The 27563-nt window shown below is 41.4% G+C and overlaps 1 protein-coding gene across 3 annotated transcripts in view; it reads right to left on the reverse strand.

Moving 5' to 3' along the window:
• The window catches only part of QSER1 (glutamine and serine rich 1), a gene marked incomplete at its 5' end in the record, with an annotated part of 97561 nt that extends 71437 nt beyond the window's left edge, over positions 1-26124 (reverse strand). For all 3 annotated transcript variants that reach the window (XM_080815790.1, XM_080815789.1, XM_080815791.1), the window contains one exon: positions 25937-26124. In XM_080815790.1, coding sequence (XP_080671916.1) covers positions 25937-26124 — 188 coding nt within the window. The remainder of the gene's footprint in view (positions 1-25936) is intronic.
• Between the last annotated feature and the right edge of the window lie 1439 nt (positions 26125-27563).

A 27563-nucleotide genomic window follows, 5' to 3' on the forward strand; every position in this document is an offset into this window, starting at 1 on the left:
CAATGGAGGGCTCAATACCATGACCCTGAGATCATGACCTGAGCGAAATAAACAGTTGAGACACTTGAACCGACTGAGCCGCGCAGACACCCCCATTTTGAATTAATTGTTGTACAAAGTGTAAGGCAGGAGTCTAACTTTATTCTTTTGCTACTCATTTTGAATATAATTTGAAATTCTTTAATAAAAAACCAAATACCCAGATGTTGCTTTTAAAATATTCCTATCGGGCTCTCTGCTCAGCAGGAAGCCTGCTTCCTCCTCTCTCTCTGCTTGCTTCTCTGCCTACTTGTGATCTCCGTCTGTCAAATAAAATCTTTAAAAAAATATATATTTCTACCATTTTATCTACTTTTCAAATAATCATAGCAATCATGCTTTATATCAAAACATTTTAGGGGTGCCTGTGTGGCTCAGGTGGGTTAAGCATCTGCCTTTGGGCTCAGGTTGTGATCCCCGGGTCCTGGGATAGAGCCGTGTGTTGGGCTTTGGGCTCAGCAGGTAGTCTGCCTCTCCCTCTCCCTCTGCCCCTCCCCATTTGTGTGCTCTTTCTCTCAAACAAATAAAATCTTTTTAAAAATTTAAAAAGTAAAACAATCCACACACATATATTTCCTTGTTCTGTCAGCTGACAGACTTTGAAATGAAGACTCCCCAGATACCAAGAGCATACTTCTTTCCCAGATAAGGATTCCTAATACCATAAGCAGTGCTCCTTGAAGAAACGGGTCATTCTAGTACTGGGGCAGGAAATACAGAAGAAACGAATCTGGAGCATCCTATAGTACCAGAAAGTAAGAAAGTGTTCAGGGAAAAAAAAAAAAAAAAAAAGACAGACAGACAGATGGGGAAAACCCCTACATTTACAAGGGCATGTCAAGGAGTAAAAAATAAATAAATAAATAAAAACAATAATGGCATGTCAAGGGGACAGAGAAGCCAACTGGAAGGGCTCCTAATGGGGGAGGAGTCAAGATGGCGGAGAAGTAGCAGGCTGAGACGACATCGGGTAGCAGGAGATCAGCTAGATAGCTTATCTAACCATTGTGAACACCTATAAATCCAACGGGAAATGGAAGGGCTCCTAATGGCCAAAGCTGGAAAATTTTAACCCTTATAAAAATCTGATAGTCACTGGTTTGTTGACATTATTTAAAAAAAAATTTTTTTAAAGTTTACTTTATGGTTTTGGGGAGTTTGTTTGTTTGTTTTTTTAATACTAATCTCTATACCCAATATGGGGCCTAGAACTCACGACCCCAAGATTCAGAGTCACTTGCTTGGGTGCCTGAGTGGCTCAGTTGGTTGAGTGTCCAAGTCCTGATTTTGGCTCAAGTCATGGCCTCAGGGTCCAGGATTGAGCCCAGTGGTATACTCTGTGCCTTGGCAGGGAGTCTGCTTGTGGAGTCTCTCCCTTTGTCCCTCCCGCATTCATGTTCACACTCTCTCTCTCTAAAAAATGAATAATCTTAAAAAAAAAAAAAAAGTCACACACTCTTCCAACTGAGCCAGCCAGGTGCCATGACACTGTTACTTTTTTAAACAAAAGCCAAATTTTTAAAGTTTATTTATTTTTTAAAAAAGATCTTATTTATTTATTTATTTGACAGAGAAAGACACAGGGAGAAAGTGAGTAGAAGCAGGGGGAGTGGGAGAGGGAGAAGCAGGCCTCTCACCGAGCAGGGAGCCTGATATGCGGCTCGATCCCAGGAAGCCAGGACTGTGACCTGAGCCAAAGGCAGATGCCCAATGACTGAGCCACCCAGGCACCCCAGATTTTTTAAGTTTAAAAAAAATCTTTTTTCGAGATTTTTAAAGTAATCTCTATGCCTAATGTGGGGCTTGAATTCACGACTCCAACTCCGAGATCAAGAGTCACATGCTCTACTGACTCAACCAGCCAGAGCCCCACAAAAGCCAACTCAAAAAAAAGAAAAAAAAAAAAAAAAAAAAAAAAAAGATCATCCTGGAAAAAAAAATCAAAACATGGTCAACAAATTCTCATATTTGAGCCAATGTAAGATCTCCTTTGAATAAATGTTCATTTATTTAATATAGGACCTACCCTGCTATAATCTATCCTAGCCCCCAAAGGCCTGGATGGGTGGTAGGGAGAAGGACAGAGAACTTATACTATCTCCATAACATACTCCAAAAATTACACAAGCTAAAGGCCTAGAAAAGAGAAAGGAGCCAAGAGATAAGAGTCACAATTGTTTTAATCTTCATATTCCCAGCCTAGCATAAAACTGTAATCCTCTATCCCCTCTCCACACACTCAAAGTAGCATAGATTCTGTACTGAAGATAAGAAGGATCAGGATTTTGCAGGGGGTAGTATCATCTTCCTTCAGTTGCTGTCACTTAAATGCCAAATTAAAAAATGGATATTTTCCTAAAAATTAAAACGAACCAAAAGATTAATTATTCAGTTACTACCCTCTACCTTAAGTCTGAACATTTTCTCCCTAAGCTTCTTAATTTAATTTTTAATTTTTGTTTAATTTTTTGAGAAGGGGAGAGAGAGAGGAGGGGAGAAGAGGTAGAGGGAGACAGAATCTCAAGTAGGCTCCACTCCCAGCGTCCAGTCCCACGCAGGCCTCCATCTCGTGACCCTGAGACCATGACCCAAGCCAAAACCAAGAGTCAGATGCTTAACTGACTAAGCCACCATGTGCCCCTACGCTTCTTAATTTTAATCTAATAAGTTTAGGAAAGAAAATTAAGTTTTAAGGCAAATGAGAAACCGGAGGCAAAAAAATCTCATCGAAATTATAGTTTGTGCAGTGATGGTATATGATCATAAGGAAAAAAATGTTTTTTAATATATTACTGAGAATAAGCTATCTTATGGTTTATATCCTGATAGTCATAACATACAAATCTACTCCTTGGGTAGCATACTCTATGTCCATGGTAGTTAAGAAACACATTCCAAGTTTTAAAATCAATTAGCAAAAGTTCCATGAAATATGTTAAATCCCAGGGAAACAAGCCAGTACTTGCATACAAGTAATAAGTTACTTAAGCACTGAATGAATGGTTTTGCCTTATGTAGTCCTATTTATTTTTTAAAGATTTATTTATTTACTTTAGAGAGAGAGCATGGTGGGGAGGGGCAGAGGAAGAGGTGGGGAGTCTGCACTGAGCAGGGAGCCCAACACAGGACTTGATCCCAGGACCCTGAGATCAGGAGCTAAGCCAAACCAAGAGTCAGACGCTCAATGGACTGTACCACCAGTCACCCCCACCTTAAGTAGTCTTATTACTCTCTTATCTGTGTTAAAAGAATGTGGCCACTGAAGATATAGATATGCTGGTATAATAAAAACAAAATTCTCTTTAAGCTTTAAAAATATGGTTTTAAACTTTTCATAGTTGAGAAACATTAAAAACCCTGGATTGGAAGTTAGGAGGCCCCAATTTCAGTTCTGATTCTGCAAACAACATTAGAAGACTTTCAGTAAAACATGTAATCTTGCAGAGTCTGCATTTTCCTATTTATGAAGCATAATGTTCTTTGTTTTTTTTTTTAAAGATTTTATTTATTTATTTGACAGACAGAGATCACAAGCAGGCAGAGAGGCAGGCAGAGAGAGGAGAAAGCAGGCTCCCAGTGGAGCAGAGAGCCTGATGCGGGGCTCGATCCCAGGACCTTGGGATCATGACCTGAGCCGAAGGCAGAGGCTTCAACCCACTGAGCCACCCAGGCTCCCCAAGCATAATGTTCTTTGTATTAATTTATATTCTGAGTCAAGTTAAATATTTTTACCTCATTTATCATACGGTATTCTTTAGCATAAAATCTGTTTTCAAAATTGAGTACAGAGATAAATCACATGGAGTTCATATAATTAGCTTTGTCTGTGGAACTCTAGCATGCCTGTCCCACTCATATCTAATGTCAAGTATTTTATAAATACTTTATTTTAGCTAATCATAGTCTGAGAATTAAAAACAAAAACATGAAGTACAAGAATAATCAGCCCCTGAGTGGCTCAGTCAGTTAGGCATCTGACTCTTGATCTCAGCTCAGGTCTTTTCTTTTCTTTGAAAGAGAGAGAGAGCATGCACATGCATGCAGAGGGGTGGACAAGGATGTGGAGAAACTAGAACCCTCATATGTTGTTGGTGGGAATGTAAAATGGTGCAGCCACTTTGGAAAACAATTTAGCAGTTCTTCAAAATGTTAAACACAGAATTACCATAAAGACTCAACAATTCCACTACTAGGTATCTGCCCAAGGAAAATGAAACATATGTTCAAATACTTTTATGCAAATGTTCACAGCTGCATTATCTGCAAAAGCCAAAAAGTGAAAACAACCAAATACATACCAACTAGTGAATGGATAAACAAAATGAGTCCATCTGTGCAGAGGAATATTACTCCACTACAAGCACTTACAGCAATGATACACGCTACAACGTGGATGATTCTCTGAAACATCATGCTTAGTCACAAAATCCAAACACAAAAGAACAGGCATTCTATTATTTTACTTATAGGAAATGCCCAGAAAAGGCAACTCTAAAGAGACAGAAAATAGATGAATGCCCAGGGCTATGGGTGAGAATGAGAAGTGATTATAAATGGGCACAAGGTCTCTTTCTGAGGTAACAAGGTTTGAAGATTAGATGGTGAGGATACTGTGGTGATGTAAATGTACTAAAAATCACTGTACACAATACAGGAGAATTTTATGGTGTGTAAATTAAATCTCAATAAAGCAGTTAATTTAAAAAAAAGAGCTGGAAGAATCAAAGGGCTTATCTCTAAGGAAACTTTGGGCAACGCATAGCTTCTTTGAAACTTAATTTGCTCATCTGTAAATGAGCACAGGTAACTGCTATTCACTGTGTCACGTAGGCTCTTTAGGGCCACTAGAAGTGGGTTCTGCAGAACATCAGAAGGCAGAAGAGCCCAAGTATTATTTGTCCAATCTCTCCATCACAACCATGATTCCAGTCAAGCTGCGTCCCTCTACAACCATAGCTTCTGGGCTCCAATAACTTGTAAGCCCCTTCTTGGGCCTGGATGTGGCTTCATACAGCTACAACTCATTTGAAGTCTCATTATCCTTTTTTGGTTCCCTTAACCCTGCCCCCAGCTATAAAACTAAGCCCCTCGTTAAAATGAATCAAGTGAATCAAAGGAACGAAATTATGTTTCGAGCAGAGCCCTTAACTTATAATTAGTGTAAAGGAAGTACAATTGGTACTTTGTACCAACAAGTTATTGTTAAAACAGGTATGATTTCTTGAGATAAGTAAATTTGTTTTAACTGTTCCATATAGCTTTAATGATCTTTACCAAAACAATCCTATTTTATACAAATGATACACTAAAGTTGGTTAAACAGGTGTTTTTCCTTTCACCAAGAAGATGAAATGAAGACTAGTATGGTATTTCCTGGCCAGTGGTGTGGTGGAGCATATTCAAAATCAGTCTATCAGTTCCAAACATTATTCACACAAAAAGAGACAGATTTTGGCATTTGTAACAGATGCCCAAGAAAAACGATGCCAAAGTCAAGGCTATGAAGAGTTTCCGTCTGTTGTTCTGTCAGGAAATAAATGAAATGTGATGGTGATGTGGCATATGCTTGGCTATGTTCATAACAAGAGACACCGAGGCCTGGGTTGGACACAATTCCAAAATTCCATTTCATCATTTTCCTTTTTTATTTCTGTCATCACCTGCATTACTGACCTTTCCTTTGAACAAAGACAAAATTTTCAGATCTAACTTTTCCCACCTCCAGTATTTTCTTGGAACATTTTTCTTTTAGAAGAAATACATCTGTATAGCTACATGCAAAAGAATGAAACTGGACCACTTTCTTAGGTCATACATAAAAATAAACTCAAATATATTAACGACCTAAATATTAAGACACGAAACCATAAAACTCCTGAAAGAAAACAAAGGCAGTAAACTTCTGGACATCAGCCTTAGCAATATTTTTCTGGATCTGTCTCCTTAGGCAATGGAAACAAAAGCAAAAATAAACAACTGGGACTATATCAAACTAGCAAGCTTTTGCACAGCAAAGGAAATGATCAACAAAACAAAAAGGCAACTTACTGACTTATAAGATATCTGCAAATGACATATCCAATAAGGGGTTAATACCCAAAATATATAAAGAACTCATAAACTCAACACCAAAAAAAAAAAAAAAAAAAAAATCAATGAACAGAGGACCTGAATAGACACTTTCCCAAAGACATATTAATGGCCAACAGACATATGAAAAGATGCTCCACATCACTAATCATCAGGGAAATGCATACCAAAATCACAATGAGATTGTCACCTCACACCAGTCAACATGGCTAGAATTAAAAAGACAAGAAATAACCAATGTTGGCAAGGACATGGAGAAAAGGGAACCCTCATGCACAGTATAGCCACTGTGGAAAACAGTATGGAGGTTCCTCAAGAAATTAAAAATATTATACAATCTAGTAATGACAGTTTCTAGTCTAATCTCGTAATGGCTATCTATGACAAGAAATATCATACAATATAGTAATTCTACTTCTGGGTATTTACCCAAAGAAAACTAAAACACTAAATTCAAAAAGAGATATGCACCCCTATGTTTATTGCAGCATTATTTACAAAAGTCAAGATATGGAAGTAACCTAAATGTCTATCCACAGATAAATGGAAAAAGATGTGGTATGTATATTTACACAAAATATTCAGCCATAAAAATGATATCTTCCCATTTGCAACAACATGGGTGGACCAAGAGGATGTTATGCTAAGTGAAATAAGAGAAAGACAAATACCGTATTTTGCTTATATGTGACATTTAAAAACAAACCAATCAAAAAACAGAAATAGGCCATAGAGAACTGGTAGCTGTCCAAGGAGAGGGGAGGTTGGCGAAGGGGCAAAATAGGTGAAGGGGATTAAGAAGCACAAACTTCCACAGGCACTGGGTGGCTCAGTTGGTGAGACATCGGACTCTTGATGTGGGCTCAGGTCATGGTCTCAGGGTTCTGGGATTGAGCCCTGGAATGGGCTTGCACTGGGTGTGGAGCCTGCTTGGGATTCTCTCTCCCACTCCCTCTGCCCTGCCCCTCAACCACACACTCTTTCTCTCTCAAAAAATAAAATATATAAAACAAATAACTAAGTCTCAGGGATGACTGGAACAGCATAGGGAATATAGTCAGTAATACTGCAATAACTCTGTATAGGGACAGATGGTAACTACGCTTGTCATGGTAAACATTTCATTAGGTACATAAATGTCTAATCACTTTGTGCACCTGAAACACATATAATACTGTATGTCAACTACACTGGAATTAAAAAATTTTTTAAAAGAAAACCAGGTGGAAAAAACCCCAAATACATCTGTCAAAGCAAATTATTTTGTGATTCAAATTGTTGCAACGTATTAACTATCTCTAATGTCCAGACATTAACATGTTCATTTAAGATGAAGACAAAAATGGTCATGTTGGGCCCTGAATGATTATATCTCCCTTCAGGTTCTGAAGAAATCACACAGCATAGTTCAAATTTCTAGGATCTGAATGTATAGGTGCCATGAAATGTTTTTTATTTTAGCTTCTTCATTATATCTTATTGTTTGTGGCCTAGTTCCCTTACCAAATTAAATTTCTTCCTTTTATGAGAAACTAGTACAGCTGAATTTTTACTGTATCACAATTTTGTTCACTATTAACATGGTCTAGGATTTCTGGCATTAGGTAAGTCAAGTCTGTCTAAAGATACACATTTATCATAACAATTCACATTTTTTTTTTGATGGGCACCAAAGTAAGGTTTATTGTGTGATAGCAAAGTGATAGTACAAAGCTCCCAAGGAGGAAGGGGACCCGAAGGAGTTGCCCAACAATTCACATTTATGGACTAAGTTGCTATGCAAACATTTATATACCTTTGATTTAATATAAGAACCTAATAACATTTTATAGAGTAGAGAAAAAGATTTTCATTTGAGTCCAAATCCAAAGTTATAATATTCACTTTGATACACAATATACGGTTTTTTCTTTCTCTACAAGTTTTAATAAAAATTAACCGGAAATTTTCTATAAGCTCAAAAGGTTTGCTATTTCTGTTTTCTTAAGGATATTTCCAGGAATTTGTAAGCCAACTAACCAAAGACTTATAAAACCACTACTATTTTATATCATTGTAATTGCATTATATTATTTATACTATCATAAGACTGACTTAAGATACCAAAGAAGGTAGAATGCTTAGCCTGCCTTAAAATATCCCACATATTATAGTTACGTTAAAAAAATTTTTAAGTATATATATCTTTCAGAGATGTACTATGGTTCAAAGAGACACAATAGTCTGAAATTTGCTTTGAAATACCACAAAATAAATACTGAGTAGGAAGAGAAGGTAGGTAGGGGTATATATGAAACAAGACTGACCATGTGTTGAAGTTTTTAAAGTTGGCTAATGAATATGTAGGGATCATTGTATCATTCTCTCTAAATGTGTTTGGTTGGAAATTTTCCTTAATAAAAATGTTATTGTCTGTAGTAGAGAAAATAAATTTCCAAGTGGCTAATTCACATTCTGGATCTCTGGTTCACAAAAACGATTAATGCAAAGGAAGAAATTATAATAAACATTAAAGGAAAGGCATATACCATATTTTGAAACAACAGGTAAAAACAATTTTATAATTTACAAGCTTACTATCTTTTTTTTTTTTTTTAAAGATTTTATTTTTTGGGTGCCTGGGTGGCTCAGTTGGTTAAGCAACGGCCTTCGGTTCAGGTCATGATCCTGGAGTCCTGGGATCAAGTCCCACATCAGGCTCTGGACTGACCTCTCCCCTCTCATGCTCTTTCTTTCTTTCTCTCAAATAAATAAAATCTTAAAAAAAAAAAAAGATTTTATTTATTTACTTATTTGACAGAGAAAGAGAGGAGGGAACATAAGCAGGAAGAGTGAGAGAGGGAGAAGCAGGCTTCCCGCTGAGCAGGGAGGCTGATGTAGGGCTGGATCCCAGGACCCTGGGATCATGGCCTGACCCCAAGGCAAACACTCAATGACGGGGTCACCCAGGTACCCCGAAACTTATTATCTTAAAAATTTTTATAAACATGTCTATTAAGTGTGAATAATATTCATACTCACTCCAAAACACACTTTATGAGGATGATGCTAAGATGACCAGAAGGTGCACAACAAATCAAGGTTAATTAGCTGATATACCAGATTAGCCTTTAATAGCACATTTCAAACCATCATCTCCTATGTTATATTAAAACACAATTTATAAGTCTTAGAAGCAATTCATCATTAGCATGTTACATAGGGTCAGGTTGAGCCCAAACTTGCTCTTGTTTAAAAAAAAAAAGAAAAAAGGAATACAGAGATATTAACCAATGACAAAAATCACCATCTCTGGTTTTGTTTTTCGTATAGCCACAGTTCTACTTATATCCTATCCTTCCAAATTGTTCACACTTTTATTTTTGGCATTATTCTACTAGACCCTTTGTGGCTTTGGGCAAATCAAACTTTGACTCAGTCTAATATCTATTTATGTGAGAATACTATTAGTTGCTTTACCAGAGTAATAGTCATTTTCCAGTTTGCTCAATATGAGAAATGTTTTAAAATGTTAAGCCATCTAATTTAAGCAGATCCAAGCAAAAGTATTTTAGCTTATCCACATTTTTGTGTTTGTCATGCTTCACTGGGTCGGACAAATCTGGTCTCAAGTTATTTAAATAGGATCAGTGATCACACAGTAATGAGAATGATGAAGTCATATGAAAATTTCATTATTTTATGCTTAGTTATACCCTATGTTGATAGACCTACAGGCCTATCAACATAGGACAAGCTACATGGTCAGAACCCCCAAGGAACCTTTAAACTTATGGAGGCCAAATTTAAACTCTGAATATGAGATAAGTCAAAGCAGGATATATGCCAGCATTAAATATATTTTTTTTAAAAAGATTAATTTATTTTAGAGAGAGGGAAACTGTGCGTGTGCACAAGCTGGGGAAGGGACAGAGGGAGAGAATCACAAGCAGACTCTCTGCTGAGCGCAAAGCTCAAAGGAGGGCCAGATCTCACTACCCATGAGATCATGACCTGAGCCAACACTTCATAAAGCACCCTGCTTCTCACTATAAAATATTTCTTCTCCTTTCAAAAGATAACCGACTTCCAAGAGTTGGGTGTTTAACTGACTGAGGCACCCAGGTGCCCCAGAATAGTCTTTAGTAAATCATTATTTACATTAGTTATTATATGATGGATACATGGCAGAAAAAAACCAACTGCTCAAGGTAGACTGTCAAGAAACACCCAAGTTAGTGAAGATGGACCCACAATAAACAAGCACAGAGAAATATTTAGTATCAAGGATTGATGAGTGCTATGAAGAAACTTCAAGCAGGATATGAGGCTACAGTGATGGGGGAGGGTATATACCCTTTCCATTAAGGACAGACCTTTTTTTTTTAATAAATTTTTTTAAAGATTTTATTTATTTATTTGACAGACAAGCAGGCAGAGAGGCAGGCAGAGAGAGAGAGGGGAGGCGGGCGGAGTGGGGGGGGGGGGGAAGCAGGCTCTCTGCTGAGCAGAGAGCCTGATGGTGGGCTCCACCCCAGGACCCTGAGATCATGACATGAGCCAAAGGCAGAGGCTTAAACCACTGAGCCACCCAGGCACCCCCTAAGGACTGACCTTTCTAACAATGTGACATTTTGAACTGAATGAAATGACAAGAGAAAGCCATGCAGATTATCAGAGGGATTATCAGCTCCTAGCTGAGGAAACAGCCCAAAGACCCCAAGATAAGAGCGTTCCTACTGTAGCTGTCTAAGGAACAATGAAAAATGTGTGTTTCATTCAGAGATAAAAAACTCAGGGCAAGGGAGAATCTGTGGTCATGTTCTACAAAAAATGAAAGGAAAACAAGCCCATGTCCTCCCGTTTACCTCTTCATATTATGCAATATGTCCACACATATTAGCATACGGCTAGCCCACTGGTGAGCAAATGCTTACTACTGACCAAGCGAAAAGAGTACTGACTGCAATTGCAAAGGCCTAGACTGGAAAGGCCTACCTACACGGGCCTGAGTAAAAGTTAGGAAGCTGATCGCAGGAGCCAGTCACATGAAGTCATCTAGCACACTGCTAAAATTGAAAACAGCAGTAGCAGCAACAAAGGATAAATGTAACAAAGAATTAAGATTTTTTTTGTAAGCAAGTTTAGCAAAGGAGTAGGCAATTTTTTAAAAACAAAACTTGTAGTCTCATTTGAATTGGTGGCCCAAAAGCAAAACAAAAACACCCTTATTGAAGTACCCTGCTTCTCACTGTAAAATATTTCTTCTCTTTTCAGAAGATTACCGCCTTCAAGTCCTTGTTCACATATCACTAGTTCAATTAGCCTGCCCCCTCAAACCACCTTCCATTCCTCCTTACCCTGTTCTTTTTCCCCTATCACCTCCAAACATACTAGATAATTTACTGTTATATTTACTACTTATCATCTGTCTCATTCCACATACCCCAGTGAAATTACAGGACAGGGATTTTGGTTTTATTCACTGATGTATTCAAAACTCCCGAGTATTTAATATACGAGAGATGCTTGGTAAACATCTTGAAAATTCCCTTACCTTACCGCAACCATTCAATCTGATATAAACTCATATATCCAAACTTCTTCAAAAACTTCATGAAAGAATGTTGTAGGAAAATAATTCTAATTTTTGAAGTAATGAGAAAGTATAACCTAACATACATGTTAACTCCCAACCAAGAGACTCAACATTCTTCTTAAAAGTGTCCCATCACTAAAGGCTCTGATTTCTTTTCATTTGTCAACTCTACTCAATTTTAAACTCCCACCCTTCTCAAAAGTTTTCCCTGAGAGCCAGAATACCTCGTGATTAAGAGCACGTCTCTGAAGTCATACTTCATGGTTTAAATCCTGCCTCTGCCACTGACTAGCTGTGTGAACTTGAACAAGTTAATTAACTGCTCTTTGCTTTAGTTTTTGTAAAATGGGCTAACAACAGTACCTATCTCACAGACTTGAAAATTAAACAAGGTAACCTAAGTATCAGAACAGTGCCTGGCACATGGTAGGTATTCAATAAATGCTAGTTATCACCAACAGCTCACTTCAGTTAGCTGAAGAGGTACTGTTAGCTACCTACTCTTCCTCCTCAGAAACCTTAATCTTTGAGATTCTACTATTGTCTTCTATACAAATGTCTATTCAGACTCCCATATTCACCTTTCTGGTCTTGTCAAATGAGGATAAATACTTTATTTTCAAGCAGAGATAAGAATGTCAAGAAGGCAAGGATGATAACAGCCTTAGCATCATATAGAAATGAAAATTGCTGGCCTTTACCCCAAACCTACTAATTCAGAAAATCTGGGTGTAGGCCCAGCAACCTATGTTTCAACAAGCCTTACAGGTGATCTGAAGGACTCTTAAATTGGACAACACTGATCTAGAGTAAGATCCTGTCAGGGAAGGGAATTACCAGACCTGTTTCTGCCTTAGGACATTTGTACATGCTCTTTACTCAGATCTCAGGGAAATGCTAATTCCATAAGCAGAAAATTTTCTTATTTGCTTGCCTGATCTCCTATCCTACCCTAAGAATGTAAGCTGTACAAGAACAGACTTTGTCTTTTTTTTTTTTTTAAGATTTTATTTATTTATTTGACACAGAGAGAGAGATCACAAGTAGGCAGGGCAGCAGGCAGAGACAGGGGAGAAGCAGGCTCCCTGCTGAGCAGAAAGCCCGATGCGGGGCTCGATCCCAGGACCCCGAGATCATGACCTGAGCCAAAGGCAGAGGCTTTAACCCACTGAGCCACCCAGGTGCCCCTAAGATTTTTTTATTTATTTACTTGTCAGAGAGAGAGAGAGCGCGCGCGAGCAGGCAGAGTGGCAGGCAGAGGCAGAGGGACAGGCTCCCTGCTGAGCAAGGAGCCTCGATGTGGGACTCGATCCCAGGAGGCTGGGATCATGACCTGAGCCGAAGGCAGCTGCTTAACCAACTAAGCCACCCAGGCATCCCAGACTTTGTCTTTTTTTAAAAAAAGATTTACTTATTTGAGAGAGAGAGAGACAGAGATAATGACAAAGATATCCAGAGGCAGCAAAAGTGGGGAGAAAAGGGAAAAGCAGTCTTCCTACTGAGCAGGGAGCCCGACGCGGACCTCAATACCAGAACCCTGGGATCATAACCTGAGCCGAAGGCAGACGGTTAACCGACTGAGCCACCCAGGCGCTCCTAGACTTTGTCTTAATTGCCACTGAACTGCTAATGCCTAGAAGAAGTACATGGCATATCTGCTGACAAAATGATTAACATTTCTACTTTTCTTTATTGTACCATTCTTTTTCCAGTCCCCAGAATAAGGTCAATATTTCCCTTTTTCTTACCTTTTAAGATGTACCCTTTCAACAATCTCAGCCAATTTTATCTTTAAGGTTTCTTACACCCATTTCACCCTTTCTATACCAATATTACTACCAATCCCCTATTTCCTCTGTGAGGGTTAATCTTACAGTCAACTGGACTGGCCATAGGGTACCCAAATTAAACATTATTTCTGGGTGTGCCTGTAAGATTATTTCAGGGTGACATTAGCATTTGAATCAACGGACTCAGTAAAAGCAGAAGACCCTTCCCAAGGGTTGTTGGGTCACTCAACCACCAAAGGCAAGGCAGACATGATTATTGTAATGGACAGCAGAGAAAAGCAGAAATCAGAACAGTCTGAATCACACAGACCTATAATGTTGGTTACGGTGTTCCCTAAAAGTGAAATAGATAGGAAGCCTACCAAATTCTTAATCTGTATAAGCATAAAGTTTCTAGGTCAAGTGAACAAAAGCCCAATTCAAATAATAAAAACAGCCCTTAAGTCAATTCCCAGACTTGGGCCAGAATGCACTAAGAACACTTTGAATAAAGGGGAAGCCAGATCCCCTTCAGGGAGGACCACAGTACATTACTGAAAACTTACAGTGTTAATCTTTCTCCCAGCCTTCCCCAAAGGGACCTATGTATGGCCTTTTACCAGGGTAACTGTACATCAGAGAAAAGGAAACAATATCAGACCTTTCAGGAACTAATGGATATGGGCTATAACCTGACACTAATTTCAGGAGACCCAAAACATCACTGTAGCCCACCTGTCAAGGGTTGGGGCTTATGGACGTCAGGCTCAAGTCCATCTCACAGTGGGTCTAGTGGGTCCCTGAACCTGTTCTCTAGTTATTTCCCTAGTTTGGGAATGCATAATTGGAATGACAAACTTAACAGATCAAAGAATCCCTATACTGATTCCCTGACCTGTAGAGTGAGGGTTATTATGGAGGGTAAGGCCAAGTGGATGCTATTAGAACTCCCTTTACCTCAAAAAATATTAAATCCCAAACAATACCAAATTCTTAGAAGGACTGCAGAGATTGGTGCCACCATCAAGGACTTGAAGGATGCAGGGGTGGTGCTTTCCACCATAGCCTCATTCATCTCTATTTGGCCTATGCAGGAGAGGGGTGGGTCTCGGAAAATGACAGCAGATTACCGTATATTCAACTGAGTAGTGAATCCGATTGTAGCTTCTGTAACCAGATACAGTTTCATTGCTTGGACAAATTATAACACATTCCCTAGTACCTGGTATGCAGCTATGTATCTGGCAAATTCCTTTTTCTCCATACCCGCCCATAAGCAGTTTGCTTTCAGCTGGCAAAGCCACCAATACACCTTTACTGTCTTACCTCAGGGTCATGCTGACTCTCCATGCCTAAGTCATAATTTAGTTCACAAAGATCTTGATCACCCTTCCCTTCCACAAGATATCACACAGGCCTATTACACTGATAAACATTAATGCTGATTGGACATAATGAGCAAGAACTAGCAACTACTCTAGACTTATTGGTAGGACATTTGCATATCACAGAGTGGGAACTAAATCAGACTAAAATTCAGGGGCGTTCTACTTCAGTGAAATTCTAGGGGTCCAGTGGTACAGGACATGTTGAGCTATGCTCGCTAAGGGGAAGGATAGATAAGTTGTTGTCTCTCGCCTTTGTACAACCAAGAAAGACACCCCGAGATGCACCTAACGGGACTTTTTGGGGTTTGGAGGCAACATATTCCCCACTTGGGTGTGTTACTCTGGCCTATATACCAAGTAACCCGAAAAACTGTTAGTTCTGGGTGACAACAAAGGCTGTATAATAGGTCCAGGCTGCTGTGCCAGCTCTTCTGCCACTGGGGCCATAAGGTCCAAAGATCTACCAGTCCTTAAAGTGTCAATAACAGATAGGGATGATGTTTAATTACTCTCTTTTTTAAAAACCCACCCTGGGCCTCAATAGAAACTGAATGTTTAACGATGGGCCCCCAAGTTACCATGGGACTCAAGATACCCATCATCAACTGGGTGTTATCTGACCCAACAAGCTACAAAGATGGGCATGCACAGTAATACTCCATCAAACGGGAGTGGCATATACATGATTGGGTCCAACCAGGCCCTGAAGGCACAAGTTACATTAAGATATGGCCCAGGGGTGCCTGGCTAGCTCAGTCCAGAGAGCATGCTACTCTTGATCTCAGAGTTGTAGACTCAAGCCCCACGTTGTGTTGCAGAGATCACTTAAAACTAAAATCTTAAAAAAAAAAAAAAAAAAAAAAAAAAGTGGCCCAAATGCCTATGGTCCCCATTCCTGCTTCACTGCCTTTTTTCTCCCAGCCTGTACCCTTACAAGTACCCTTACAACCAGGTGACAGAGGAAGAAAAGACTGGAGCCTGGTTTACAAGTAGTCCCGCAAGATCCGTAAGGGCCACCTAACGTCGATAGCTGTAGCCCCAAAGCCCCTTCCTGGGATATCTCCAAAGGAGAGTGGTAAAGGGAAACCCTCCTAGTGGGCAGGACATCAAGCAGTGTACCTGGATGTCCATTTTACTTGAAAAGAGAAATGGCCAGAAGAGCAATTATATACTGATTCATGTGCCACAGCCAATGGTTTGGCTGGATGGCTGGGGGTCTGGTAGGAACATAACTGGAAAATTGGTGACAAAGAAAGGTATGTGGATACTTGTCTGAATGGGCAAAAAAACTGAAGATATTTGTTTTCCATGTAAATGCTTACCAAAGAGTGACCTCAGCAGAGGATGGATAGAATGACCTGGTCTGTGGACAACAGAGAGCCTCCTTCCCCAGCTGCCCCTGGGCTAATGAACAAAGTGGCCATGGTGGCAGAAATGGATGTCATGCAGGGGCTCTGCAACATGCACTTCCCCACCCTAAGGCTGACTTGCTTATGGCTACTGCTGAGTACCCAATCTGCCAGCCACAGATACCAACACTGAGCGCATGATTAGGCACCATTTCCCAGGGTGATCAGATAGCTACCTGGTGATAGGCTGACTACACTGAACAGCTTCCCTTATGGAGGGAGCAACACTTTGTTCCTACTTGGGATAGTCTGGATATGGACTTCCCTGTTTTCAGTGATTAGGCCAAAACTATCATCTGTGGGCCAACACCTGATCCACCATTATGGTATTCCAACACAGCATTGCTTCTGATCAAGGAATTCACTTCACAGCAACAGAAGTGTAACAGCAGGCCCATTCTTATGGAATTCACTCGTCTTACCATGTTCCCCAACAACCTGAAGCAGCAGCTTGACAGAATGGTGGGATGGCCTTTTGAAGACTTTTTTTTTTTTTAGTACCAGGTAGGCGGCAATACCTTGAGGGCTAGGACAAGGTTCCCTAGAAGGCTGTATATGCTCTGAATGAGCATCTGGTTGCCTGGGACTGTTTCTCTTATGCCTAGGCTTCATGGGCCTGGGAATCAAGGGGTAGATTGGGACTGTCACCACTCACTAATATCCCTTATGAACCACTAGCCAAATTTTTACTTCCTGTTCCAGTGACTTTATGGTCTGCTGGCCTAGAGGTCTAAGGTCCAACAGGAGGACTGCTTCATTAGGAGACCAATAATGATTCTATTGGACTAGAAGTTAAGACTGCCATCTGGCTACTTTGAGCTCCTCATGCCACTGAACCAACAGGCAAAGAAGGATGTTACAGTGCTGGATTGGGTGAATGATCCTGACTATCAGGGGGAAACTGAAATACTCCACAATGGAAATGAGGGTGAGTATGTCTGGAATACAGGACATCCCTTAAGATGACTCTCAGGTGTTACCATGCACTGTCATTAAGGCCAACGGAAAACTACAACTAAATCCAAGCAGGACTAATAATGGCACAGACCCTTTAGAAGTGAAGGTTGAGTCACGCTACCAGGTAAAGAACCACAACCAGCTGTGATACTTGCTGAAGACCCACAGAATGGGTAGTGGAAGAAGCAGTTATAATACCAGCTATGAGCACGAAACCAGTTAAAGAAACAAGGACTGTAATTGTCTTGAGTAGTTCCTCCTTATTTTGCTTATTTTTTTGTATATCTGTGTTATGCAGACATCTGTATATATACAGATATATATATTTGTTTTCTTTTCTCTTATTTCCTTATTATGTGACATAAGAGGTACTGATTTTCTAACACAGTACTTAAAATATTGCTAATTTTACATCCTAATATTTAAGTTACGGAATATCAAGGAGAAGAGTAAACATCACAGGACTTAATCCCCTCTCCTGGGGAAAGGATTGACATGTTCTCAGTTGTACAGATAGTTGTATCATGTTAGAAGAAATTATGATCTTGTTATCTTTCTTTGGAGATTAAGTACAGTTTAAAGAGATGCCTATAGGTATAGGGGAACCTGGGTAGTACAGTCAGTTGAGCATCCGACTCTTGGTTTCAGCTCAGGTCATGGTATTAGGGTTGTGAGATTAAGCCCCACATGGGGTTTCATGCTCAGCAGAGTCTGCTTAAGAGTCTCTCTCCCTCTGCCCTTCCCCCTGCCCTCTCCCTAAAGTAAATAAATCTTCAAAAAAAAAAAAAAAGAGATGTCTATAGGTGTAAAGTTGATAAGGGGTGGAAGTCTGATGATTCATTTTATTGTCACCTTCATTGGCCACAGCATACCCAAATTAAGCACTGTTTCTGCCTCCTTTCCCCAAAAGGAATCCACCCCCTGTTCCCTGCCTCACTGTTTGAGCTGGGACATCTCATTTTCTCCTGCCCTCTAATTTACATCATGGGCTTCCCTTGTCCTCAAGCTTTAGGACTTGGACTGAATTACACAACAGGCTTTCCTGGTCTCCAGACTGCAAAGAGCAGAGCATGGAACTTCTCAGCCTCCATAACTGTGCGGGCCAATTCCTCATAATAAATCATAGATAAATAGATAGATAGATATCATAGTTATCATATATATATCTCCATCCATCCCCATAAAAAAATCATGTATTTCTCTGGAGAACCTTGACTAATACAACCTCCCTCCTGTCTCATCTGATGAATTGCCTCTCATTTGGTGTCCTGTTCTCTCCCTCTGCCAATTCTAATGCATTATGTACTTAACTGCCAAAGTAATCTTAATACAACACTTTTTTTTCCCTCATATCATCATTATTATCCTTCCCAAAAGCCTTTCAAAGCTTCCTATTGAGATGCAGAGGCTACACTCCATGGCCTGTCATCAAAGCCCTCTAAAATCGAGCACTAACACACCGCAGTAGAGTTTTACCCTGATGACCTCCCCAGTGAAACACACCTTTGTACAGTCTCTCCTCCATAACTCTGCACTGGGCCGGGACTGCTCTGACCAGTAGACTGTGGCAAAAGTGAGGCTATGCCACTTAACTGGTCTAGCAGATTCCATTTCCTCCCTCTTTTTAACACTTGCTCTTGGAAGCTCCCTCTTCATGCTATTCCCTTACTCAACTCCTGCAGCACTGATGGTAATTCAGATCAGTTGTGTGCAGTATACCTCGCAAATGCTTCCATGATATCCTTGAACTTTATGTAATTTTTTCTTCTAAGTTTCCAAAGCATTTTTGTAACTCTTAAAAAGAAACATAGTAGTACATTTATTTAATTCATTTGCTGAATGTTTAACAGGCACTTACAACGTGCCAGACATTGTTCTAAGTGCTGACAACAAAGCTAATATTCTATATGCTAGTCTCCATACTACAGAACATCGATACCATTCTAAACACTTTTCTGAATTATCTCATTTAATTCTCAAGAATTCTAAAAAGTGGGGTGCCTGGGTGGCTCAGTGGGTTAAAGCCTCTGCCTTTGGCTCAGGTCATGATCCCAGGGTCCAGGGATCGAGCCCCACATGGGGCTCTCTGCTCAGCGGGGAGCCTGCTTCCCTCTCTCTCTGCCTGCCTCTCTGCCTACTTATGATTTCTGTCTGTCAAATAAATGAAATCTTTAAAAAAAAATTCTTGAAAAAAAATTCTTTAAAAAAAAAAAAAAAGAATTCTAAAAAGTATCTTCATTTAATACAAGGAACCTCAGGCACAGAGAGAATAAGAAACTTATTTAAGATCATACTGCAAGTGGAATCGAAATATAATCCCCAAAATTCTGACTTCAGAGTTTACACTACAACCCCTACTCTACACTGCCTTCTACAGATGTGAACAAGACAGAAAGGATCCCAGTTCTCATGGAACATGCATTCTATCGTGGCAGTGGGATGAGGAAAGAGTAGTGATAAAGAATACATATAAATCTACAAAATTACTTCAGAAAGTGATAATGCTATCAAGAAAATAATGCTTTATGATATGATGCACTGATGAGAAGTTACTATAGATAGGGCAGTCAGAGAAGGCTTTCATAAGGCAATAATATCTGGGAAAAGACCTGGAGGTCCACAAGAAGTGGCAAAGCTAAGGCTTGTGAAGACAATACCAAGTAAAGAGAATAGCCAGTGCAAAAGTCCTAGGACACAAATAACATCAATCTTAGCATGTTTTAGGAACACACATAAAGTCTGTGTGGCTGAGGGATGGTAGAAGTGGAATGATGACGTTGGAGAATAAGCTGAGGCTCAGATCATGTAAGGCCTTGTAGGCCATGATAAAGATTTTGGATTTTCCTCTGATTAACACCAGAAGGTTTTAAGCAGGGTAACGACTGATTTATATTTTGCAATGCTGACTGGCTGTTGCATATTTAATAAACTCTAGAAGGGCTAAAATAGAAGCAAGGAAAGCAACAGGAGGCAACTGCAACAGTCCATGTGGGAAATTATGGATATGGAGCTCAAACCAGCAGGATTTACTGAGGGGAAGAATACTGGACAAAAGAAACGATCACAGATGGCGCCAATCTTTGGGACTGCCCTACTAAGCAAATGGTGGTATTATTTACTGAGGTCAGGGAAGGTTAAAGGTGGACCAGGTTGGGGAGATTAAGGTGATAATCATGTTTTGAACATATTATGTGTGAAATATCTATCCAATATCCAACTGGAGATGAGAGGGAGGCAGCTAGGCAGATATAAATGTAAAGAGATCCATTTTAAAGTTGTTTAATATAAATGGCAACTTCAGCTAGGGTGAGTGAGGAGAGAAGGAAAAACTAAAGAACTCCAAGCCCCTGGGCACTCCTACATTTAGAAGCAGAGAGGCAGTAAGCGTTTACCCTGTCATCCCTCTGGATCACAAGTTCTTTGAAAGGCAGGACGGTGTCTTTTTCATTCTTTTGGTACTCCACAGAATTTAGCTCAGTAACAGAAACTCAAAGATGCTCAGTATGTGCTAATGAACAACTGCACGTCATTTCGTTTCTCAAGCTTTCACTACAGAAATATAATACTTGAGGATAAAGGCAACCGTGTCTCACATATTATGGGCACTCAAATATTTGTTTAATGAATGGGGGAGAAAAAAACGTGGACAGGTTTTGCTGGATATATTTTTGTATTCATTGTTCCAGAGAGCACAGCAAGGAAAGGTAGAAAGCAAGCAGCAGCCTACATCTTCAAACCATTTTTTTTTTTTTTAAAGATTTTGTTTATTTGAGAGACAGTGAGTGAGCCAGAGAGCACAAGCTGGAGGAGGGGCAGAGGGCGTAGAAGAGGGAGAAAGCAGGCTTCCCGCTGAGCAGAGACCCCAATGAGGGGCTTGGTCCCAAGATCCTGGGATTATGACCTGAGCCAAAAGCAGACCCTTCACCGACTGAGCCACACAGGAGACCCCATCTTCACATTTCTAATATCCATACCACTGCATAAAACAATATGGGGCAGAGGGTGGAAGGCAGTGGGGTTCTGACACGAGACACCTTAAGAAGTCAGGGTAAGAGGTGGGGAAAGGGTGAGTTACCTAGATGGAGGTTAACAGCATTAATGAAAGTTTTAAGGTAGGAAGGGCCTTAGAACGGCCCAACTATGGGAAGAATTAATTGAGGGAAGGAAAGAAAAGGTTCAAGATTATTTAGTCTGGAGGCTACTGCAGTGAAAAATCATGGAGGCTTGGGTCAGGGTGGAGCAGTAGAAACAAAGAAGTAGACAATTTCAAGACATACTTAAGAGATAAAAAAGCAGTAGGGCTCGGTGACTGAGCGCACACAACTCCCAAGTTCCGACCTGAGCAACTAGGTGGACAGAAGTGTGACTTACTGAGGCAGGCTTCCCTAGACAAGCAGAGGTGGAGCAGGTGTGGAGAGCATGAGCTCATCACTAAATGGCCGTTATATTCCCAAGTAAAAGCTCAGAGAGGTTATGTAATTAGGTGATCGGAATATGTTTAGGCCTTAGACATATACATAGGTATCTCCAGAGACGACATTTAAAATCATAGGCATGGATGTAATTATCATTAGGAGAAAGCACAAGTGCTCAATTCAAAGCACTGGAAAAAATGAAAATAAGTAGAGATCAGAAGAGTAAGAACTATTGAAGAACAGGGGAAAGCAGTGAGCCAGGAAGGTACAAGGAAAACCAGCAAAGGACACTGCTATGGAAGTGAAAGAAAGCACATTTCCATTGGGAAAAAATAGACAAAGTGACAAGAATATTGAAATAAGGATACTGATGACACCTGGTGAGCCATACAAGCTCATTTAACCTATAACATAGATTGTATTTTCAGACTATTTTATTATGAAATAGTGCAGTGCAGTATTTAAATGTGCAGGCTCCAGATCCACAACACCCAGGTTTAAACCCTGGTTCCACTACTTACTAGCTAAATGGCTGTAAGTATACTGTACTTGATTATACTTGTAATTAGTACATACTTAATGTCTCTGTGCCTTAGTTTCCTCATTCATAAAATTAAAAATAATACCTACCTCAAAGAATTGTTAACATTAAGTGTGTGTGCGTGTGCATATACTCATCAATTAAAATAGTGGCTAGCACAAATTAGTTCAGTAAATGATAGCTTTTATTACTCAGAACACTGCTTCTATGGGAAAATATTTTCTGAACAAAAGAAGTTTGTTTAAAATAACCTTGCACTAATTTGGGACTGTCTCTATTCCCCATAAATTGTGATCTTACAAGGTCTTTTTCCAAAAGCCTTGAGAGAAACTAGACTTAAAACTCACTCAAAAAGGCCTTAATGTAGTAGCTGACCAGTTTGTTTTTGTTTTTCTTTTAAGAGAGAGAATGCACCTGGGTTGGGGGCAACAGGCGGGGGAGAGAATCTTAAACAGGCTACTCGTCCAGTTCGAGCCCGACTCAGGGCTCCATCTCATGATTCTGAGTTCATGACCTGAGCTGAAATCAGGAGTTGGAAGCTTAACCGACTGAGTCACCCAGGCGCCTCAGTAGCTGACCAGTTTTAGAGAAGCTACTAATTTTTTTGTTGTTTTTTGGAAGGGTACTATCCCACTCATTACACATTCATACTATGATCAGAAAGAACTTATTAGGAAATTTGAAAAACTGGCATGGAAAAAATGGACTATTTCAAGTGACAAAGTTACAAAAACAGATAAAAATCTACTTTAAATAAAGTATTACTTAGTCACTTTTTGGTGCATAGTCAAATACAAACACATTTATCATCACTATGATGAAACAGCCTCTCGATGTTCTGTGCAAGATATAAATAACAGGTAGAGAAAAGGAAGATCTGCAGCTTCCTGATGATCATCTTATTTCCAAAAGTATGCAAAGGTATTAACAGTATCTCAGACAGCCTCATCAAAAGTATTTCCAACTGCTTGGTGATAGGCAAAGACATGCCCATTCAGTCCCTAAAATTAACTGAGAAGAACACAAATAAATGGAGATTTATGAGACCAATTTTTATCCCTGAATTTCCTGTTGATCTAACGAGTACTATTTCAGAAATACTCAGAAAACTCTATAAACCCTATGGTAAGATGCTGGGAGTTTCCCCTTAGCTCTTAATTTTTTAATTGTTAATACAAGAGATTTCTGTTGTACCTAATGGAGCTGTTATACCAAAAAGTATTAATTTCAAAGTAATGAGAAATTGTTTGCCATGTTCTTTCCCCATCAACTAAGGAAAATACTCCATTTCAGGACCAAGCAAAGACACAAAGTAGGGACACGTCAGTAACAACAGAATGTCATTACCATCTGTTAGCTTCTGAATAGGTTACTGGAAACAAGGTGACAGACAGGCTAATTCTTTATGGATAAGTATCCATATCACATCATCACAACTAGTACTCATTTGCACCTTCAAGAAGAAACTGCCACAAAGGGGAACAAAAACATTCAACTGATATATGAATTATGAAAAAGCTTTCTAAAATGTTATAAAAATATGAATGGGCTTCTAAAAATGCAGAATACTTAAAGATTTACAGGCCATATTTCAGATTCAGTATTTTCTATACAACTGAAATGAAAGAGGACATTTCACAATTTGAAGAATAAAATGAGGTACAGTTAAGAAGTGTGTGTAGCCCCGTACAGATGGCCTAATCCTAACACAAGATGTTAACAAAGCAAGTTGGTGGGGGAGGGGGAAAGACTGCATTTTCGATGCTAAAATTTAGTTAACTCCACCCCCAAAATACATATTTTTTAAGGGGGGGGGCTTAGCATTTAAGAATCAATAACTTCCAAAAAACAGAAAATAAACCTCTTTTAGATTACGTGTTCCAAACGAATCTACTTACTGTTTTCAAATGTGTTTGGGAAGTCATTCTTTGTTACTTTGATAAATAACATTTGGAAAATATGACAAGCAGATTTTAGTTTCTTGCCTCAGAAGTATTCTGCTAAAAGAAATAACAGAAATAACTAAGCAGAATTTGTTCCATTTACCTAATAAAATACTTTTTTATTTAAAACATTGAAAGTGCTGCACAAATACCTATCATTATCGTTCACTAAAGAGAAAGCAATTTTAATTTGTAAATTATCACACTCAATGCAAAAGCTACTTGAAAAACAAATCAGCACCCAAAAAAAATTAATAATGGGAAAAGTGCCAAACATCTTTCATAAAACTCCTTAAAATGTCTTAAGAGCATATAATACAAAGTTATGGCTATTTCTGAAAAGTTTCAGCAATTATTTAGCTCCAAATTGGCACATCACATTATTCTTCTTTTTTTTAATCACAGCTCTTTTAAACAAAGGATCTAAAATTTTCTGAGAAAGCTTATTTCCCTTTTCTTGGATCAAATTTTTCTCATTCTCTCTCAATCACCCCAAGGTATTAAGACAAAGACCAACTACTCTTCCCACATTATTTTCCAAATCATAAAGGTGGAACTTTCACAAAAACAAAGAAGATAACCTAGAACACTGTAATGCATAAAGTAAAAAAAAAAAAAAAGTTCACTCTGTCGTGACAATAGTGAAGAAATCTGATGAGATCATAAAGCCACGAAGCTTCCTGTTGGTAGCTGAGGATGAAGTCATTAGCAACCCAGGATTCCCTGGTCCTTGTAATCAGAAGCTGCACCTACCAGATTCTGCATTGTTCGGCAGAGGTGGCTTTAAAACACCCCGCTCCCGAATCGTCCAAAGCAGACCACGCCTTCCAGTTATCATTCAAATAGACCATTTCACAGTGTGGCACTACTACACGTTTCCCGCGAGCTTAAATATCTTCTAAGAGTCAACATTTTAGATTCCCTTGGTCATGATGGAGCAAAGATGAACTCTTGAACCCCGCGCTACATAATGCACCAGGGTTTCAGAAGCCGAGATGGAGAAGCATGCTTCTGTTCTTCAACCTTTACGGCCTTCACTGACCACCCCCCTCCAATATCTTCCCAATTCTTAGTCACCCCAAGACACAGAAGGCAAAAAAAGATTCCTTACTTCCTGCTGTTGTTAAAAGGGGAGGAAACCCAAGAGTAACTTTGAACGCGTGTAAGAGAAAGAGCTTAATCTTGGCCACCACTGCAAACATATGTCACCCAGCTCCGTCGCAGCTTTCGCGCCCCTCCAGGCCCTCTCCCGGGCCCCACGCCCCAGGGGTTCTCCCACAGCCCAGCCCTCCCGGGTCCCCCCCGCCCCAATGCCAGGGACGCGGCTCGGCGCCTCTTCCTCTCGCGCCTCCCCCACCCTCACATTGCCGGGGTCCCCAAGACCACATTGTCCGTTCTAGTACAATGGAATGTCACTGCCCGGAACTCGTCAGGGGCCCCCTCACCCCCGCGAAGCCAGTCCCCGGTCTCCCTGATCGCCCAGTTCAGGCACGAACCCAAACTTCACCATGTGAGAGAGCCCAAGACCCGCGAGGTGACGGAGACCCACGACTCCCGCCTAGCCCTCCCTTTTACTCACAGTCCCTTACCAGCCCTAAGCGCGAATCCTGCCTTGGACGCCCCCACCCACCCCAAGACCGCCTCACAGGAGTCATCATCCGCCTCTCCCAGCGCGGGCAAGGGCGAGAAGAGTGGAGGGCTCCCCGCCCGGCCCGGACCCCTGGGCGGCGCTGCACAGGGGCGAAGGCCCCAAACGCATCCCCGGCCTTTCCTGGCCCACGACGACCCCGCCGCCCACCCTCCCTACCTGGCCTTGAGGCTGGGGCTGCTGCCGCTGCTGCAGCTGCTGCTGGCGGCGGCCGCCGCGGCTCGGGGTTCGTAGGCCCAGGCGGGGGCGGGGGGTGGTGCGGCGGCGCTGGCGGTGGCGGGGGCGGCGGGGGGCGCGGGCGGCGGCGGCGGGTCGGCGAAGCCGGAGGTCGCGTAGTTCCTGTCCATCGTGGGGGTTGCGTAGGGAGGGCGGGCTGCAGTGGGGGCTCCTCTAGGGCCCTGTGTATGGGGGGCGGGAGGGGAGGGAGGGGGCGGGGGGAGGAAGAGGAGGAGGAGGCGGCGGCGGAGGGAGCTGCCCCCTCACATGGCCCCGGCGGGCGGACGGGCGGAGGGCGCGCTGGCCGGTCTCTGCCGGGGGAACCCAGGCCGCGGCGCGCGGCGAGGCCCCAGCCGGGCGTCAGGGAAGCGGCGGCATCCGCGGCCGGGACTCACGGCGGCGGCGGCGGCGGCCGCTTCGCCCCATGTTGCTGGATTTCCCAGGATGCACCTCCCGCCCCCCTCCGCCCCGCGGCCTCGCCCCGCCTCCCCTCGGCGCCCCGCGCTCGAGGCTCGCGGGCCAGGCGGGCGGCCCGCGAGGCCTCCGCCGCCGCCGGCCGCCTCTCTTAGGCCAGCGGGGCGGAGAAGGCTCGAGGCCTGCCCGCCCAGCCGGCTCTGGGAATCCCGAGCGGTGCCCGCCGGCGGTAGCCAACGGGCCGCGGACTTCCCGCCCTCGGCTGCTCCAAGGGGAGCTGTCCACGCTCGCCGCGCCCCGCGTGGGAAGGGGCCGCGCCTGCAGTCCGCCCCGCGCGCGGGAGGGGAAATTGAGCGGAAACCCAGCCTAGGTGCTGCAAAGGGCGGGGGGGGGGGGGCTTGTCAACGCTTTGCCTGGAGTTCGTTATTTGACCCTTCGAGTTATTTTGAGTGTCTCAAATACTCAGTTCCCACATCGCGATTTCTTTCTCTGAGCCCAAGTCCCAAACCAGAAACAGCTGAGCGGGCTGTTTCACAGTTCCGTTTACTCCCTTCCTGCACAAAGCTTGCTGTGCTAGAGGACCCTTTTCCTGTTGTTAGGGGAGATTTATATTCAAAGAGATTCAAATTCAAACGTATTATTTTCCAATCCTCGTTGAAAGGACCTTTCCCAGGGGCTCTTATTAAGTGTCCCCACCCCCACCTTGGGAATTTTCTCATTCTGGATTTCAGAATCTTCTATCCGAAGGTAAATACTGCCCCTTCATTGATTAATCCAACTACCATCTGGATGACTTTAATTACAAGACATTTAAACTCACTATGCACACTTTGTGTTGGAGTTTTTCGTTTGAGACTTGGGACTTAAGCAGGACTTTTCCTAAACATTTCCCGTGTGACCTCCGCGCAGTTTGGCGGGGGTTAATTTAGTGATTATTTTGAGGATCTTCTGTTGTATATCGGAGCTGCGTTTCTTCTATAATCATGAGTAGTGAAATTTAGGGTTCATGGAAATCATCGTTTGGTCCGTAAGGCATAAAGTAAAACTTAAACAGTAAAGTTTATATTTATTGACCATCCCCCTTAAAAAAAAAAATCAGTACTGGTTTAACAGCTATTATGTGCTTAGCACAGAAATCTGCCCCTCAAGATAAGCT

Source organism: Martes martes, assembly GCF_963455335.1.
Source record: "Martes martes genome assembly, chromosome: 10".
Lineage (NCBI taxonomy): Eukaryota > Metazoa > Chordata > Mammalia > Carnivora > Mustelidae > Martes > Martes martes.